This window comes from Chiloscyllium plagiosum, chromosome 40, assembly GCF_004010195.1.
Source record: "Chiloscyllium plagiosum isolate BGI_BamShark_2017 chromosome 40, ASM401019v2, whole genome shotgun sequence".
NCBI classification, from domain to species: Eukaryota; Metazoa; Chordata; class Chondrichthyes; order Orectolobiformes; family Hemiscylliidae; genus Chiloscyllium; species Chiloscyllium plagiosum.
In genome coordinates this window covers 3,005,298-3,025,754 of record NC_057749.1, presented here as the reverse complement: position 1 = coordinate 3,025,754, position 20,457 = coordinate 3,005,298, and the positions used below count along the sequence as shown (strand labels likewise).

General features: G+C 40.6%; 1 protein-coding gene across 1 annotated transcript in view; it reads right to left on the bottom strand.

The window, feature by feature from the left end:
- Positions 1–20,457, bottom strand: part of LOC122542423 (fibrillin-1-like) — a 598,619-nt gene that overhangs the window by 74,955 nt on the left and 503,207 nt on the right. Inside the window, exons 46-51 of the mRNA XM_043680114.1 lie at positions 12,285–12,404; positions 10,229–10,351; positions 6,030–6,182; positions 2,550–2,618; positions 1,529–1,654; positions 817–936 (exon numbers count right to left, since the gene is read on the bottom strand). Coding sequence (XP_043536049.1) covers positions 817–936; positions 1,529–1,654; positions 2,550–2,618; positions 6,030–6,182; positions 10,229–10,351; positions 12,285–12,404 — 711 coding nt within the window. The remainder of the gene's footprint in view (positions 1–816; positions 937–1,528; positions 1,655–2,549; positions 2,619–6,029; positions 6,183–10,228; positions 10,352–12,284; positions 12,405–20,457) is intronic.

Below are 20,457 nucleotides of genomic sequence, written 5' to 3'. Positions count from 1 at the left end.
ATAGTGATCAATTTATGTAGCCTTTTCATCCCTGTTTACTTTCTACACTATCTTTCTGTTCAAGGTATTGACTGTGACTGCAACATAATTTCAAAATTACTCGCAACGTTCACTATTGCACTCAATATTTGATGATGACAGGTAGTATACCTAATCTAAAATCTATTCTCACCTACTCTCAAGACCATAAGAGGTAGGAACAGAAGAAGGCTATTTGGCCTATTGAGTCCGCTTCACCACTCTGTGGGGGGTGACCATGGCTAATCTGAAAATCCTCAACTCTTGTCTTATCCTCATAACCTTTGATTCCCTTATTGATTAGAAATCTGTATAGCTCAGACTTAAATATACTTAATGATCCAGCCTTGACTGTCCTCCACGGTAACGAATTCCACAGATTTACCACACTTTTAAATGGGTGACTCCTTCCTCTGAGACTGTGCCCTCTAGACCTAAACACTTACTACTAGGTGAAACAACCTCTCTGCATCTACCCTGTCAAGCCCCCTAACAATCTTGTATATTTCAATAAGGTCTCATCTCATTCTTCTCAACTCCAATGAGACCTATACACTAACCAATGGGCAAGTTAACTGGAAAATGATCAAAGTACATACCATGATAAATGTTTTTGCTTAGCATTTCAGAATAGCCAGAATACTTGTATTATTTCTACTACAGTTGTGATTCACATCAATTAGGTCAAATTTAGAACTTCACTGATTGATGTGTCTCAATGTAACAAGTGTATTTGCCTGATAGATATCCTGGTTTCGTCATATGTATATGTTAGAGACATGGAAACAAAAGGCTTACCTTCACAAGTAATCATCGGTCCTGGTTCAAAACCTTCTTCACATGCACACTCAAATCCTCCAATCACATTAGTACACGTCCCATTGCCACAGGGATTACCAACAGAGCATTCATTTGTGTCTGTTACAGGCAAAACAAAACAGTAGAAATAAATTGCTGGCCAAAAACCTCTGCAGTTTCACAGGATCAAGAAAGTATTTGTTTACATGATGGGCACCCTTGTTGGTACTTCTAGTGTGTTTGCCACAGAGGGCTAAGAATTTCAATGCAACACAATTCTAGGTTTCTTTTCTGTCAGATGTCATCAAGACACCGACATCATGCAGAAGTACTTCACACTGGAGCCAAATGTGGCAGAATTGATGGGATTTCTAGAAGATGACTGCATATTGCCAATTCAGAGGACAGGAATCAACTGGAATTCAGTCATTCCCAAAATTGCAGCAATCCTGTAGCACTTGGTTTGTTTACCCTTCCAGCTTCAGGAATACAGATCCTTTCCACATTAAAATTATGTCTTTCCAATGGGATATCAATTTTGTCGTTCATATAGTATGCAGAGTTGTTGAATGATGACAGTGATGAATGGTGCGATTCATCACTATTACGTCAAAATTTAAAATAGGTAGGAACTCTGCCTTTACCAAACAAAAGCGGCACGTTAAAGAATATTAATTGCATTACTTGTTTTCTGTGTTTCAAGGGAACTTACCTTCACAGTTGATTCCAGTATAATCGATACTGAAGCCAAATGGGCATTCGCAGCGGAAAGAACCATCAGTGTTGATGCACTGCCCATTTTTACACATTCCTGGGTCTATGGCACATTCATCAGTATCTTTCACCAAGAAAAACATGTGGCAAAATTAGAATTATTGAAATATATTCAGACTAATTATAACTGACTCAAATTTAACATGGTTCTATAATCAAGAAGTAACGGTTAATATTACAAATGTGCTAAGGTAGTGAAATCTGTCTATAGTAATCTTGGTACAGAGTAATTAATTAAAATTCACTTTTTAATGTAATAGTTGGATTAATTTTGCCTTGTAGTGAAACTAATGTTGGATTTATAATGATAGTTAATTAAAAGTTAGCCTTCTATTGTTCAGCCCACAGGGCCGGATTGTCTTGTACTGTTTCAAGGGAATTAGTTGCTTTTTTTGAGTACAGTGGAAAACCTCTCCACTGCTTCTTTATGGATCATGCATTCTGCTTCAAAAAAGTCTCTTAGGACAACTCTTTCAGTTAGGTTTGTAACTACATGAATGCAAAGATGTTAACATTAAGAATAATGTGGGCGGCACGATGGCACAGTGGTTAGCACTGCTGCCTTACAGCGCCTGAGACCCGGGTTCAATTCCCGCCTCAGACGACTGACTGTGTGGAGTTTGCACGTTCTCCCCGTGTCTGCGTGGGTTTCCTCCGGGTGCTCCGGTTTCCTCCCACAGTCCAAAGATGTGCAGGGTCAGGTGAATTGGCCATGCTAAATTGCCCGTAGTGTTAGGTAAGGGGTAAATGTAGGGGTATGGGTGGGTTTCGCTTCGGCGGGTCGGTGTGGACTTGTTGGGCCGAAGGGCCTGTTTCCACACTGTAATGTAATCTAATCTAATCTAATAAAGCAATTTCATGTTTAACACAGTGCTTCCTATAACTGAACTTGTTATTTTTCAATTGCTAGGAGTCGGATAATTAGTTTGATTTCATGGTGTATAAAAAGATTAACTTACCTACATGTGATCCATCCACATCAATTCTAGTTCCAATTAAGCCACCGGGGCACAGTTTTCCAAATGCTTCTACAATCGAATTGAATAAGGCGAAATGAAATCAGTTTTCAAAGAAGCTAGAAATACGTATTACAGTATATACCTATCTGTATGTTTTAATTGGTGATAAAATCATTGGCATTATGTTTTCTAATGTTAGTAGATACAGGTCGTTCTGCTATAACACGTGTTTCATTAACACAAATTCGCTATAACACGACTGACAAATTGGGGACACTGTTTCTAAAATGTGAAGTTTTAAAGCATGTATTGGTTTAATGCGATTGCGACGCCATTAGTTTAAATAGAGCTGCTATTACACAATTTTCTTGTAACATGGGATTGCACAAGAATGGAACTACTGCGTTACAGCAGAACTGACTGTACCAGATTGTTACCACAGAGCACTAAAATAAAAACAGAAAAGGTCTGGAAACACAAAGGAGCTAACGTCAGCAATGTGAAAAGGCAGATTACAACACTTATGATGTATTCAGATGATCATGCTCAGAAGATTCTAAGTTCATAGATGAAACATAATGTGCCTTGCTTTTCGACCCTGGCTTATCTTATGCGCATTTCTAGAATTTCCTTTGTTCTTAAATTTGAGCTCTGCTAACTATTTTAGCTGACAATGTGCAAAGAATGATCCAAGATTTTCATTTGCCATATTAATAATGGATCAAATCTACTTATTTTGCAGTGGAACTTCTGCTTTAGCATCATCTTAGGTGGGTCTACATAGATGCTCACTGCCCCTTTGGTCATATCCATGTTTTAGGAGATGAAATCACAAACAAGAGGGAGGGTCAAGAAGGGAACTAGGGAGAAAAGTGATGAAGGGAGGACTGGAAAGTGTAAGGGGTGTCAAGTCAAAGGGTTGGGGAGTGGAAAAGTTGGGGAATGAAGAGATAGTGAGCAGGATGATTGATAATTGAAGCATTAAGCAGAAGAGGTAGTAAGCAAGGTGTTAGGGAACATGGAGTGGGAGCAGGAGGAATGAATGGGGACTGTGAGAGGCTTTGCCTCTCACTTGAAGCAACAGTTACTTTTTCTTATAGCTCTATTGCACAAATTGTGTGCAGAGTATCTATATTCTTTGCACTTCTCCGTTCTGCTGCATTTTTGCCGACTCCAACTCCATTGTCCTCTTAACTGATCAACATTCGATCTAACTTGATTATCCACCAACCTTCATGTGCTCACCCATTCTGTTATAGACAAAAAAAAACTGCAGATGCTGGAATCCAAAGGAGACAGGCAGGAGGCTGGAAGAACACAGCAAGCTAGGCAGCATCAGGAGGTGGTGAAGTCGACGTTTCAGGGTGGGTGGGGGTGGTGGAGAGAAGGATAACACCCAAAGCATGGATTTCTACACCTTCTAATGCTGCCTGACTTGCTGTGTTCTTCCAGCCTCCTGCCTGTCTACCAATTCAGCAAAACATAATTAGAGTTAGAACTTTAAACTTACCAGCTGTGTGCTTTAAAGGGAAGGGAAGCGCAGGTTTTGTCTTCCTATGGTTCTACTACACTCCCTTAGTTTTCCCAGGAATGCAGTGCTCCGTATTTTGGTTAGTTAAGATTAGGAAGATCCCAGAAGAAATTGCATGTCAGCACTGAATCAATCACACAGATCTTCCGATATGGGGAGAGGCCTTTGTCTTAACTTAGATCAGTGATGCACCTTGGGATCTTTAGAAAATCAACATTTGCACATATGTGGCACATATATGGCAAGTTCTAAAGATCATATTGCTGCTTTGACCCTGCCTGGATTGCCCCATGATTGCAATGAAAGTGAGATCAGATGACCAAGGTCTCAGAGACTTGGAATATTTGCTCTAAATGGATCCTGGTTTTCACTGAATTTTAATATTAAGTACAAAACCAGTTTAACTTGCAAATAAATAAGATGGAGTGTCAAAACAAGTTATCACCCACAGAAATGTTTACACCTCCTTTCCAACTGACTCAGGGGTAGTATTCATTCCATAAAGTGTGCGCACTCTTCCAGCACTTCCTCTTCTGATTTACCTCTGGAAATCTCTGCTCCTGTCTGGCTGATAGTGGACTGGCCAGCGGTGTTGGGGAGTGAAGGGGGTGAGCACAGAGAATTTACGTGCTTTCATTGGGTTAGAATGAACACAAGCAGGGATAAAAGAGGATGTGAACACTGTCAGATTAGTGAGAGAAGTGGATGAACACTGTCAGGATGTGATGGAGAGTGGGTGAACACAATCAGGAGTTACAGAGAAGCAGACAGCACTGTCAGGATGTGAGGAGATTTATTGTTAAAAATATAGTGAGGCTGAGCAATTTCAGAAGTGATCAGCTCCACTTGAAATTAAATCAATATGTGCCTTATGATGAAAAACAAACCCTCGTCTGTGTTAGAATTAGCAAATTTGTCTCTGGATTAGTTCCTCCTGTATTCTTGGTGGGTAAGTGACAGCTTGAATCACAATCAGTATTAAACACATTCTCTCTAATACTGATTGGTAGTTCAGTGCCATCATCATGCAAAAACATAATTTTTTTTTAAATAGAGGTTCGAAATCATTTAAAATTTACACGTATTTGCTTCCAATAAACCAGAAATAATTCATAATTATAGGCAATAAGAATAAGAAATTCAAAGATTAGATGTGCAGGACAATTTTCCAGACAAATTGTATAGCTAGATATTTGTCAATGCGTGAATGCACTCTTTTCTTTTTGCAAGGGGCTTGATAGGCCTGATAATTTTCTGGTACATGAAATTTTGACTGTTCTGAGTTTTTTTTATAATTATATGTTTATTAATTTAAGCTAAGTAGCAAAATCATAAATTATTTTCCTTTGTTTTCATACCTTATTCCACAGGATGGATAAAAGACCTAAAATTTGAGTTAAACTTTTTATTGTTGAACAATTCAAATTTTTTGCAGAACTATAGAGGTTATGAATGCGTCTGAAGGAACTCCACTCAGCACTCCTGACATGAACTGCAAAGACATTCTGTTGATTTTTACACTTCATCTGTTTTCTTCCAATCATGAAAACAGACATGTGCTGTGATGTTCGATTTTCCCAGTCCACCTTCAAATGTAACGAGCTCATAAAAGTTAGAGTTTGGTCAGCTTGCTTTTTCTGAATTTACGTTGGTTGTTTTCCTGTTTGTCATTGTCTGCTTATGATAATATATTTGCTAATCATATGGCTGTCATGCAGTCTGTTTATAATAATTGATTTTGAGATTATTATTATTGCACAGATAAGCCGCAGATTCATTCTTGACAACTGATTCTATGAGTTACCCAGTACAAACACAAAATTATCGTTTCCATTTCTATATACATTGTTCAGAATGTTACAATGGATGCTCAAAACTTCATCCCTGAAGTTTTGTTACTTTTGTTACCTCAACTGTAATATGAATTTATTGTACCAATATTGGCTCACCCTCTGTGCTTTTGGGACAAATCTCACATGGGACACCCCATCCTTCTCCTGGCATTAAACTGCAACAACATGTTGCCTTTGTGATGTTCTTGAACTTGGGTGCAGAGCAGACACCATTCTCAAATTTAGAGAAGCAATAACTCTCTCTGATATCTACAAATGATATAAAAAATGTATTAGCATAAAATAAGTTAGTCCTGTAACACTTCTCACAAAAGCAACTCTTATGGTAAAAATCACCGAAAGCATAATTACTTGAACACGATGTCTTTGTCTACATTTAATAAAGTGTACAGGAGTTTTTAAAATAAGATTTCTCAATGTGAAAAATACAACCCACTTTGGTACTGATGGTAGCATTCACAAAATTCACATCTTGTAAAACTGTTGAAGAATTCTTTTTAATGTTACCACCTGTTTTGCACAAAGAGAATGAATTTCATGGTTTACACATCAGTTTGCTGAAGAATCTCAGCTTAGGAAAGCTAGGAAGGAAACTGTTTGTTTCCTCCTCCATTAGGGCTGACTGCAACAAAAATGGAAGCTGCAGCTACCATGTGCAGCACAGTAAAGTACTTTTAGATGCTTTGAGTGGCATGGATTGCATGTTCAGTCTAATATTCAGCATATCGGGATGCATCATCATATCTTCTCTAACTTGTTCTACTGAATGTCCACAGTTTGCTTTTAAAACATTCTGAAACTTCCTGAATGAGTCAATGTCCGGCAGGAAAGTTTATTAACAGTGCACAGTTGTCCTTTGGAGCAACATAATTAAACATCAGGTACAAGAAATTTAATTTTTGACTAAATACTGTACTTCAGTGGGCAATTCTTATTGCCGAAAATGCATTCTGTCCACAAATCAATGAGTTGTGATCTTTTTCGCCTTTTTCAGGTCAACTTTGCGATCTGTGAAGCTTGCAAAGATGACTCAGTGGTTAGCACTGCCACCTCACAGTGCCAGGGACTTGAGTTTGATTCCAGTCTTGGATGTTTGACTGATTGAAGTTTGCAGGTTCACCCTGAATCTGCGTGGGTTTCTGTCAGGTGCTCCAGTTTCCTCTCACAGGCCAAAGGTGTGCAGGTTAGGTGGATTAGTCATGGTAAATGTGGAGTTATTGGAATAGAGTAGTGGGCTAAGTTTGGGTAGAATGTCCTTTGGAGGGACGTGCAGACTTGATGGGCCGAATGGCCTCTCTGCACTGTAGGGATTCTATGAAAAATAATTCAAGCCACTTCACACCTGCAACATTGTGTCAGATTCATTAATTAATAAATCTGGCAGGATGAACTTAGATTTAAACATTTCTTTGAGGAAAGATTTCAAACATTTATTTGAAATAAAAACAATTGCTTTCTTAAAGAAGAATAATCAAAACACGGTTTGCTTTTAAAACATTCTGAAACTTCTTGAATAAGTCAATGTCCGGCAGGAAAGTCTATTAACAGTGCACAATTGTCCTTTGGAGCAATATAATTAAACATCAGTTACAAGAAGTTAAATTTTTGACTAAATACTTTACTTTAGTGGGCAATTCTTATCGCTGAGAATGCAATTTTGTGAAATTGGACCCTCCATTCCTATTCATATACCATTCAGATACCGTTTAAATATTGTAATTGCACCAGCCTCCACTACCTCCTCTGGCAGCTCGTTCCATACATGCACCATCCTCTGCGTGAAAAAATCACCCCTTAGGTCTGTTTTAAATCTTCCCACTCTCATCTTAAACCTCTGCACCTCTAGTTTTGGATTCCCTCACCCTAGGAAAAAGACCTTGGCCACTCAGCCTATCCATGCTTCTCACGATTTTGTAAACCTCTATAATGTCACCTCAGCCTTCAATGCTCCAGGGAAAAAAATCTCCAGCTTGTACAACCTCTCTCTCTATAGTTCAATAAAGTCACCTCGCATTCCTTTACACTCCTATAAGCACAGGCCTAACTAATGAAAATTCTCTGGACAACCTCCATTGCCAGTTTATCTTCCAAAGAACAAAGAACAGTACAGCACAGGGACAGGCCCTTCGACTCTCCAAGATTGCAGGAACACATGATGTCTTTCTAAACTAAAAATCGTTTGCATCTGCGTGTCCCTATCCCTCTATTCCCTGTCTATTCATATTCACTTTGATAAGGGGACCAAACCTGTATTCCAGATGTGGGGTACTGAGAATGTTATACTGGAAAAGCACAACAGGTCAGGCAACATCTGAGGTGCAACCCTCACTTTCGCTCTGCATGCCAGCAGTGGTCCAACTAATGTTTGGATATTTTTATCAAGTTTTTAAGATATTTTTAGCAAGATTTTGTTTTTATTCTCCATTCTCTTTGAAATAAATGTCAACATTTTATTTTCCTCCCCTGTTACCTGCTGAACATGTAGGCTAGCTTTGTGATTTCTATACAAGAACTCCCAACTACCTCTCTGTGACACAGCTTCCTCCGTTTAAGTAATCTTCAGCATCTTCACTCTTCCTGTCAAAGTGTAAACCTCACATTTTTCCATATTATATTACATTTGTAACACCTTTGCTCATTTACTAAACTGGTCTATAAACCTTGTAGACTCTGTGCCATCTTCACCCCTTACCTTCCCATCTATTTTTGTGTTATCTGCAAACTTGGTCATAGTCGGCTCATTTCCCTTGTTGACAAACATCTTAGAGGAATGTTCTGAAAAAAGTTATGATGTGGAGGTGCTGGTATAGGACTGGGATGGACAAAGTTAAAACTCACACAACACCAGGTTATAGTCAGTACTTCCCAGAATAGAACCGACTACAGAAAAGAAAGTGTACCGACAACCGAACAACCAGGAACACTACAGGCAACAAAGATACACAAAGCCAACACACCTGGATGTGTCCCATCATATCAGGTAATGGGACCCTGTGTGAGAACCTCTCTGGTTATGTTGAGGCTATCTTGAAATCCACTGCACAGGGGACCCCTAGCTTTAATCATGACACTACAGATTTCTTACAGAAACTCAGTACCCACGTACCAGTCAATCCAGGAGCATTCCTCATCACAATGGATGTTTTGGCACTCGACATCAGCATCCCCCATGATGATGGCCTCAGCACTCAATACCAACAACTGCCAAGCTCCGGGCACCATCCTACAACTCATCCGCTTCATCCGCGATCATAACGTCTTCATCTTGGACAACCAGTTCTTCATCCAGACACACGGAATAGCCACGGGGTCAAATTTGTAACCCAATATGCCAACATTTTCATGCACTAGTTCAAATAAATCTTCTTTGCTGCACAGGACCTCCAACCAACACTATACACCAGATATACTTATGGCATTTTCTTCCTCTGGACCCATAACGAGAAGTCACTGAAACAACTACACAGTGATATCAATAAATTTCAACCCACCATCAGACTTACCATGGACTACTTTTTAGTATTTGCCTCATTTTTGGACACACTCATCTCCATCAAGGATGGGCACCTCAGTACCTCACTCTACCGCAAACCCATTGATAACCTCATGACGCTGCACATCTCGAACTTCCACCCTAAACATATTAAAACATCTTCTACGGACAAGCCCTACCAAAACACAGGATCTGTTCAGATGAGGAGGAATGCGACGGACACCTGAAGATGCTGAAGGATACCTTCATAAGAACAAGACATGATGCTCAACTCATCGATTGCCAGTTCCGACATGCCACAGTGAGTAATTGCAATGACTTCTTCAGGAGACAAACACAGGAAATGACCTATAGGCTACCCTTTGTTGTCCAGTACTTCCCAGGAATGGAGAATCTACACCATGTTCTTTGCAGGATAAGCACCTCGCCAAGATCTTCCGTACGCCTCCACTTCTCACTTTTTAACAACTGTCAAACTTTAAACAGACCAGTGTTCGCAGCAAACTGCCCAGCCTTCAGGACAACATCAACCACAACACTATACAACCCTGCCATGGCAACCACTGCAAAACATGTCAGAGTGTCGACATGAATACTACCATTACACGTGGTGGCAGGTATTCATGTGGCTCGGCCAACATTGTCTATCTCATAAGCTGCAGGTAAGGATGCCTCAAGGCCTTGGCAGAAACCAAATTCCTGATCTAGCATTCTGTGAGCTCTCTTTTGCAGCATAAAAATTTTAGCACTTATTATTGTGATCTTTGACAGTAATTCTGGTTGGTTGTTACCGCAGACTCACCGATGCATCTTCTTCCACCTGACAGAATTGATCCTGGTGGACAGATACACTCGTAGCTTCCTTCAGTATTAGTACATGTACCAGACACACACAACCCAGGGTCTGATGCGCATTCATCGATATCTGGAAAATGAAATCAGATCACATACAGTAATGCAATAGGAATGTTTTGTTTTGGAATGTTTTGTTAGTACATGTATTTGAGAGACCAGCCTGGAAATTCTGACATAAGGCATCTGGATGAACAGGAAGGGTTTGGAGGGATATGGGCCGGATGCTGGCAGGTGAGACTAGATTGGGTTGGGATATCTGTTTGGCATGGATGAGTTGGATCAAAGGGTCTGTTTCCGTGCTGTACATCTCTATGACTATGACATAGATAAGGTGGAGTGCATGTGGGCACTTGTGAGGTCAGGAAAGTCTTGATGATATTGATTTCTTCTCCCTGTTTCAGTTTCCTATCTTGTAGTGGGAAAAATGGCATCTTGGCTGATTGTTAGGTGGGAAAAAACAGGAGAAAGCTGAAACTCAGGGAAATGATGCGGAAGTAACATCACTGGACTAGCAATACAGAAACATGGAGATAGTGAGGACTGCAGATGCTGGGAAATCAGAGTTGATAAAACATGGTGCTGGAAGAAGCACAGCAAGCCAAGCAACATCAGAACAGCAGGAGAGTCAATATTTTAGGCAGGACCTTAGGCAGACCTGGGATGGGGGAAGGGGGGTGAGAAATAAATAAAGGCAGAGGTGTGGAGCTTGGGGAAAGGTAGGTGGGATAGCGAGAGGTGAATGCAGGTAGGAGGTGACTGAGATTGCTTAATGGGTAGGGTGGAGTAGATAGGTGGGAAGGAAGATGGGTAGGGTAGGTCAGGTCAAGAGGTTAGGGTGGAAAGTGAGGGCTGGACCTGGGTGGAGGTAGATGTTGAGGAGATTTGAAAGCTATGTTGAAGCCATAAGGTTGTGAGGTGGAAAGTGAGGTGTTCGTCCTTCAGTTTATGTGTGGTCTTATTTTGATGGTGGAGGAGACCGAGGTTGGACATGTCGCTGGGGGAGTGGGAGGGGGAGTTGAAATTGCTGGCAACCGGGAGGTTGGGTTGATTGGAGCGTATGGACTGTAGATGTTTCCTGAACCGGTCGCTGAGTTTGTGATTGGGTCTCTCCGCTGTAGAGGAGACCACATTGGGACAACAGATGCAGTAAATAAGGTTAGAGGAAATGCAAGAGAGTCTCTGCCAGACTTGGAATGATTCTTTGGGGTCTTGGATGGAGGTGAGAGAGAGGTGTGGGGTAGGTATTGCACCTCCTATGGCTGCAGTGAAAGGTGCCAGGTGTGGAAGAGAAGTTGGTGGGGAGTGTGGATCTTACAAGGGAGTCATGGAGGGAACGGTCTCTAAGGAAAGCGGATATGGGTGGGAAGGAAATATCTGATGGTATGGTCTGACTGCAAGTGGCGAAAATGGCGGAAGATGATGCAATGGATTAGGAGATTAGTGGGTGGAGTGTTGGGTTACCTGATCTAGATGGAAGGTAAGATTTGGAAGGTAACCTCTTATCTATTCCAGCTGCGCTTAGAGGCATATGCCTGCATCTCTCAGTTATAGATTTAGATAAGGATTTAAAAAGTTAAGCACCTTTTTTTTGCTAAAGATCTCTTGTAGTTCTGTATGGACAACTTATTAGATGAACATTGACCCCATCCCGGCTCTATCCAGGGTAGCTCAGTTTTGTGAATACAGCATCATACCAGCAATTAGGACCTTCCCTACCAAAATTGAGATAAACCCAATGCAAGTTTGCATGGGTATGTGGCATATGATACAGAACACTATTTGCAAATTAAAAGGTACCAATGTTGTTTCAGGAATGAACTAATTTTCCACATTTACCAAATTAGCAGATAGCACACTTTTGGATGTAAATACACTTGCGTCTCTCGCTTACCCACCAGTTATTTAGACATTAGTTGTTCATCTTAAACATTAGTGCACTACCAATGAATGTCTTGGCATTATTCCTTATCATGATCAACATATTTCAACAATAAATTCCTTACCAATGCATTTATCATCAATCAGTGAGTATCCAGGAGGGCAGATACATCTGTAAGAACCATCCAGGTTTTGACAGGTGCCTGGTGTACAAGGGCGAGGCACAGTCAAGCATTCATTGATATCTGTGAAACAGGAATTTATAGAGAAAATATCAATGTAAACACAAAAATACTATTAACTAGTAACATGACAAATAGCTCAATTTATCTTAACAGGGTCTGGCAGCATCAGTGAAGAGAAATCAGAGTTAACGTTTGTGACTCTTCCTCAATATACCGTTACTTAACTCTGAGGAAACGTCACCAGACCTGAAACATTAAACTCTGATTTCTCTACACCGATGCTGCCAAACCTACTGAGCTTTTCTAGTAATTTCTGCTTTTGTTTCTGATTTACAGCATCCACAGTTCTTTTGATTTATTTAGCTTAATTTATCTTCCTTAGTAACATGACAAATTTCATAAATTTCTTTAAGTTGGCATACAAGTTCCGAACACATACTCAATTTAAAAGTCCTTTTCTACCTGAGCATTAGACGGCTGTCGTATGTTTAAGAAAAGTATCTTCCAAAGTAAGTGGAAATCAGAAGAAACAATATTGCATTATTTTCAACATGTATGCAAAAGGATTTCAAGATGCAGGTGAACAGGAAGTCATCTAATTTGGACCCAATATTGATACATCAGATTACTTTCTAAATGGTGAAAAGCTAGAAACAGTGGAGGCCCAAAGAAACTTTTGGGGTCCAAGCACACAAACATAAAAACATAAGAAACAGGAGTAATGGTAGGCAGGTTGACCCCTTGAGTCTGCTTTGCCATTCAAATATATTTATAAAATTATGGCTGATTGTGACTCAACTCCACTTTCCAAACTACAAACACCAAAGAAATGCAGATGCCGGAAATCCAAAACAAAAAAAAGGAATTGCTGTAGACATTTGGCAGATCTTGTAGTATCTGTGAAGAGAAAGCAAATGCTGCCAGAATGATCACTGTACCCAAAACATTAGTCTGAGTTTCTCCAGCAATTTCTGTTTTCGATTCCACTTTCCAGACTATTCCCCAAACCTTCAGCTCCTATGTGGATCAAAATTTAGCCTCAAATTTATAAACTAATCCAGACTCCACTGTAATCTGTAGAAGAGAATTCCAAAGACTAATGGCTTTGAGAAAATAAATTCTCCTGCTCTCCATCTCAAGTGGGAGACCCTTTGTTCTGAATCCAGATCTTTGTTCTAGATACCTTTATGAAGAACATCCCTTCAACATCTATACGCCCCATCAGAATGTTATGTTTCAGTAAGATCACCACTCGTTATCCTGAAAATCAAAGGCCCAACGTAAGCTTTTTCTCATAAGACAACCTCTTCACCCCAAGATTAAACTTCCTGAACCTATTTGGAGCAGCGCCAAATCAATAGCTGCCCTTAAATGAGGAGACCAGAACTGTACACATGTCCACTTTCACTCGATTCCTCTTGCAATAAAGGGCCAACATTCAAATTTTGCTGTACTTGTATGTTAACTTTTTGATCGCTTTTTACTACAGTATTCTGTAGTTTCTCTCCATTCAATAATATTTTTATTTTTTATTTTTCCTAAGTAGATAACCTCACATTTTCCTACCTTCTACTCAATCTGCCGATCCTTTTCCCACTCACTTCACCTAATTATAGCCCTTTATAGTCTCTGTGTCCATTATTTGTTTTTCCATCTACGTTTGAATCATAAGCAAACTTAACTACAATACACTCTGACCCTTTATTTATATCATTAAGACAAGCTGTAAATAGTTGAGGCCCCAGCTATGGCAGCCACAGGTTAAAGTTTACCAACATGAAATTATTTTTAAGAAGTTATTTCATGGGATATGGGCATTGCTAGCTGAGTCAGCATTTATTGCCATCCCCAGCTGCCCATGAGACAGTAGTGGCTGTTAGGGAGGGGCATTAACTGCTGAACCAACCAGCAATACCTACATTCCTTGAGTTACTTTTAAAAATTCAGACTCTTGAGTCGATGTTTCCTGTCAATTAACTGATAATATCTCACCTACATCTCCTGTGCTCATTTAATTTGTACTGTAACGTTTCTGTGGCACTTCCTAGAAAACTATTGGAAATGCAAATACACTATGACTACTAGTTTACCTTTAATCAACCAAACCTTCAATCATATGAAATAGGAGCAGGATTAGGCCATTTAACTTGTTATCTGAGAAACAAATTCCAAATTCTATCAATTTCTGAACAGGTTGATCAGAAAACAAAGTTAAATAAAATGTTCTTTTTGAAAAAAATTTAAATACAGCACGTTGTTTAAATGGAAAGATGGCAGAAATTTGAGGTACAGAGTTTCCTCCCACAATCCAAAGATGTGCAGGTTAGGTGAATTGGCCAAGCTAAATTGCCCATAATGTTATGACTGTCATTATGACTATCTGAAAATACAAGTTATTCTTACCTCCAACAGAAAAGGAAGACCTCTTATTTTTAACCATTTTTTTCCCCCAATTACTAGTTTCTCTCACAAGAAGAAATATCCTCCAGCTATCTACCCTATCAAGTCTCCTCACTATCTTATTTATTTTAATAAAATTTCTGTTCATTCTTCTAAACTCCAATGGGTACAGACTGACCCTATCCAAACTTATCTCATTAGCCAATCCCTTCATCCTAGGAATGAGTCACGTGAACTGCTTCTAACACATTAAATCCTCTTTAAAATAAGTACATAGTACTCAAGATGTGGACTCACTAATACTATATAGCTGCAGTAAAATTTCCCAAGTTTTCTAATCCATCCCCGAAATAGTAAACCATAACATTTTACATGTCATCCTAATCACTTGTTGAGCCTGCATACTTAAGTTTTGTGACTTAGCTACCAGGACACCGAGATCCGAGAATCATAGAAACCCAACAATGTGGAAACAAGTCCACACTGACCCTTTGAAGAGTAACCCACCAGGACCAATTCCCCTACCCTATTTATAGAAACTCTTACTATCCTATGGATTCTCAAAATAGGTGATTACAAAGCATTTTAGAAGAATACAGCGCAGTACAGGCCCTTTGGCCCTCGATTTTCTTAAATCCCTCTCCTCTGTGGCCTCCATTTTCATCTCCAACAAGTGGGAGGAGTAAATGGACTTCTTTTTCACAAAGATTGAGAACATCTGATCAGCCGCTTTTGCTGATTGCGTCTCTTCATAGGTCCACCTTGCTGAAGTTACTCTAAATTTCCACCCTGGCTTAGCTCTTCTCTAGTTATAAACATATGAATTAGGAGCAGAAGTAGATTCGAAGACTTCAGTGCCATTCAAATAAGATCATCTGCTTATCTCGGTAGTACACAGAGTAGTCCATTTAGCATTGAGGAGAAGAAAAATTTCCTTATTCAAGTGGTAGTGAACCTGTGGAATTCTCTACCACAGAAGGCTGTGGAGGCCAAGTCAGTAAATATATTCAAGAAAGCGATAAAATTTGAAAAATTACTTAAAGGTATGGAGGGGTATAGAGAGAAAGTGGGAATTGTGAGTAAAGATCAGCCATGATCATATTGAATGGTGGAACAGCCAATTGGCTTACTCCTGTTCCTGGATTCCAGGTCTCCTTCACATATAATTGCCCTTATTTAACTTTAACATACTAGTCTTAGATCCAGGCTTCTCCTTTTCAAGTTGGATGTAAAATTCAATCAATTTGTGGCTGCTGCTATGAAATGTTTTTATTCTGAGGTCATTAATTAATCCTATCTCATCACAGAATATCAAGTCCAGTAAATCTTATTCTTTGGTTGGTTCCAGTTTGAAAACATTTGTTGAATTCCTCATTTGGGTTACTACTGCCAAACTGATTTTCCGGCATTCCTTCTTATACACTTCATGTGTCATTGTGTTTACTGTTAAGAGGTCTGTATATTAGTCTTAATCATCTTTCTCCTACTATTTTTCATCTCTACGCAAACCACTTCTACATCCTGATCTCTTGAACCAAGCTCATTTCTAACTAATGCACCAGTGCCATCTTTGATTAACAGTGACATCCTTCCACTTTTACATCACTTCTTATACTTTCTGAATGTAAAGTTTCCCTCAACATTTAGGACACAATTTTTGTCATCATGTAGTTCTGTCTCTGTAAGCACTGTGTAACAGTTATTTATTTCAATTACATAATAACAGATGAACATATAAACCATGAGCAGGAGTAGACCTTCAGTCCCTAAAGCTAGCTCTGCCTTAAAAATATCCAGATCTCTGCCATCTCTGTTACTAATGTATGACCCTTGATTTTTGAATAGTGACCCCCAGATACAGATTCTCCCACAAGAGAAACATTGTCTTTACACCAATGCTGTCACGACCTCTCAAGTCTTTATATGTTTCAATCAAGTCACTTCCTATTTTTCTAAACTTCAGTTTATACAAGCCGAGCTATCCAACCTTTCCTTCTAAGGCAACTCATTCAACCCAGGCATTCAACTCGTGACCCCTCTCAAACAACGCCCCCCAACACATTTACATCCTTTCCTTAAATAAAGTGACCATTAATGTGCGCAGTACTACAGATGCGATCTCTCCAGCATCCTGTTTAACAGAAGCATAACCTTCCTACTTTTGTATTCAATTCCCCTTGTGATAAATGATGACAGTGAAAAAACTCCACAAAGGCTGGTATCCCATCACCAAGTCACTCTTTATTTACATATGAACAGTCCTTGACTTTAATACTGCCTCATTCAGAGTCAGGTACCAGAATGCCAGCATCTCTGAAACCCTTTTATGCGTCAGTCAGGGCTCCCTGATTGGACCAGATTAACAACCCCTTTAGCCAGCTGTGCTTTCATGCCCTCATGAATGCTCTTATTTAAAATTTTAGAAATAAATATTTCTTCTCTCTCCCTCAAACTGAATATAAAATTCAATCATATTATGGTTGATGCTTCCTAAGGGCACCTTCACTGTCTGTTTTCTTTATTAAGAATGCTATGTACATTGAGGTACAAACCCTTTAGCCCTGTCTTTTTGTGATGTTTGTAACATCTTGTGTTGACTGCTGGTGTATTCTTAGGATTATTCTCTTTGTTACTTCCTACCCATTCCCTGCCCTTTATTTCCCAAATTACTATTTTTCTTTTCTGACTAGACTCAACACATTTTCAAGCTTGATCCCTTAACATCTATAGTTTGTTTAAAGGCTCCCTAACTTCCAAATTATGTAGTTCACTAGAAAACAGTCCTGGCATGGTTCTGGAATAGACTGCGCCAACAGCACAGACCCCTCTTTCCATAGTACTGGTGCTCGAGCCCCACGAGCTACATATTTATCGAATCTTGTTCTATGCCAGTTTGCACATGGCTCAGGTAAATCTTCGGGCCTTGATGTTCTGCTTTCTAACCTAGTGCCTAACTTCTCATACTTCTTCAGCAAAATTACATTCCTAGTTCCACCTACGTCAGTGGCATGGACTGACATGGACTACAACCACTGGATTCTCCAGCTGCTACTGCTAGCTTCTTCTACCCTGAAATCCTTACTGTCATCCAAATGAGCTGAAAAAAAACACTGAAACCAGTTGGACAATTATAAAAGCTGAGGCTCTTGCACCCCCATTCTCTGGGTTGCCTTACTGCCTCACTCACAGTCATACCCTCCTGTCCCTGACCACTGGCCAAATCAGATGTTTCTAATTTAAGGGATATAAGCACCTCCTGGAATCATGTGTTCTGCTAACAGTTCTCCTTCCTGATGTGCCACAGTGTCTGCAGCTCCAGCTCATTGACTCCAAGCCCAACTACCTGAAGTTGCAGATACTTACTGCAGACATGTTTGACCTGGATCAACAATGCCCTGTCATTTTTATTTTGTGTTAACTAAACAACAATTTTAACTAGTTTACAATCAATAAATGCAGTAAACTTTACCAATACTACTGAAAATTACTCATAGTTGTAAGTAGCTAAGGGCCAAAATTTTTAAAAGTTATTTTACAAAATTAATAATATACTGAATTTAACAGCATTTACTGAATTCACCCACCAGTTCCCTGTGACATCACTGTTTGATTATACATCCACTCTGTGTGTTTAGCTGCAGCTATAAAAACAGCTTCACTGTTCTGGCTGTCTTGAAGCTAAAACGGAGGTGCCTGAACCTTGCCTTCAATTAAGCTCTCCTGCCTCCTCTCTCACTTCTGCCTTCAAGTCAAAGTTCCATGAAACTGTTGGCTACTCAACATCCCCTTATGGTCCCTACATGAACTGATATTTTAAGAATTTTCTGTTTTCCTGCTTTATCCCTCTCTCTTTTAAATCAGCCATTATCTTTCCATTCTTCAAAAAGATTAACCCTGACCCCATTTGCTTTGCAGGTCATCAACCAATCTGCAATCTCTCCTCTTACTGCAAAATATCTCACCTTTCAAGAACTGAGCCCATCTTTTCCAGGAGTACTGTAAAGATTCTTATGAACATCAAAAACTGTGTTCTATGTCACTGCAACAAAAGTAAACCATCTCATTCTTCTTTATCTATTTTCAAATTTTGACTTGGCTACCACACCATCCTTCTTCAATGAGTCTTACTGTCATCCAGAAGAAAGTGAAGACTGCAGATGTTGGAGAGTCAGAGTCAAAAAGTGTGCTGCAGTTAGGCAGCATCTGAGGAGCAGGAGAGTCGACGTTTCGTGCATAAGCCCTTCATCAGAAATGAGGATGGGGAAGTGGGCTGAGAGATAAATAGGGGGTGAGGGTGGGGCTGGGGGGAAGGTAGGTGGGATGGGCGATAGGTGGATGCAGGTGGGAAGTGATTTAATAGGTCGGTGGGAAGGTAGATGGGTCAGTAGGTCAGCTTAAGAGGGGCGGTGCTAAGTCCAAGGGTTAGATTTGGGATGAGCTGGAGGGGGGGGTTGGGGAAATTTGGAAACTGGTGAAGTCAATGTTAATGCCATGTGCTTGTAGGGTCCTGAGGTGGATGACGAGGCATTCTTCTGCTAGCTGGCGAATGGCTTTGATTTGCTGGTTGAAGCGTGTCAGGATTTGCATGTTCTTAGGGCAGTGTGGGGGGGGGGGGGGTTGAAATGGTTGATCACAGGGCGATGGGGTTGTTTGGTGCATGTGGAACACAAATGTTCCCTGAACCACTCTGCAACTTGGCGCTTGGCCTCCCTGATGTAGAGGAGACCATATTGAGAACAATGGATGTAGTAGATGAGATGGGTGGATGTACAGGAAAATCTCTGCTGGATCTGAAATGATCCTTTAAGGTCTTGGACAGAGGTGAGGGGGGAGATGTGGGCGCAGGTTTTGCACCTAGTGCGGTGGCAGGGGAAGGTGCCAGGTGTAGAGGATGGGTTGATGGGGTGTGTGACCCAATGAGGGAGTCTTGGAGGAATGCAGACAAGGGTGGGGAGGTAAACATACTTTTGATGGTGGGGTCTGACTGTGGGTGGTGAAAATGGGGAGGATAATGCGCTATATAAATAGGAGGAGGAGATCTGCGATGTCCTGGAGTGGAATTGCTCCTCCTGGGAGAAGATACGGCAGAGGCGGGGATTTTAGGAGTAAGAATTCATGCTGTTACGGGGAGGGGTTTTTTGTGGTTGGGTGGGGTGGGGTGGGATGGGTGTAATCAAGGTCGCTGTGGGAGTTGGTGGGTTTAAAATAGGTATTGAGTCGTTTGCCGGAGAGGTCCAGGAAGGGGACGGAGATGTTGAAGATGGTCCATGTGAACTTGAGGTCAGGATGGAAGGTGCTGGTGAAGTTGATGAACTACCCCACCCCCCACCTTTTCCTCCGCTACATCGATGACTGTTATCGGTGCTGCCTCGTGCTCCCATGAGGAGGTTGAACAGTTCATCCACTTCACCAACACCTTCCACCCCGACCTCAAATTCACCTGGACAGTCTCAGATTCCTCCCTCCCCTTCCTCGACCTTTCTATTTCTATCTTAGGCGACCGAATCAACACGGACATCTACTACAAATCGACCGACTCCCACAGCTACCTGGACTACACCTCCTCCCATCCTGCCCCCTGCAAAAACGCCATCCCATTCTCCCAATTCCTTCGACTCCGCCGCATCTGCTCCCAGGAGGACCAGTTCCAAAAAAGCACATCCCAGATGACCTCCTTCTTCAAGGACCGCAATTTCCCCCCCCGACGTGGTCG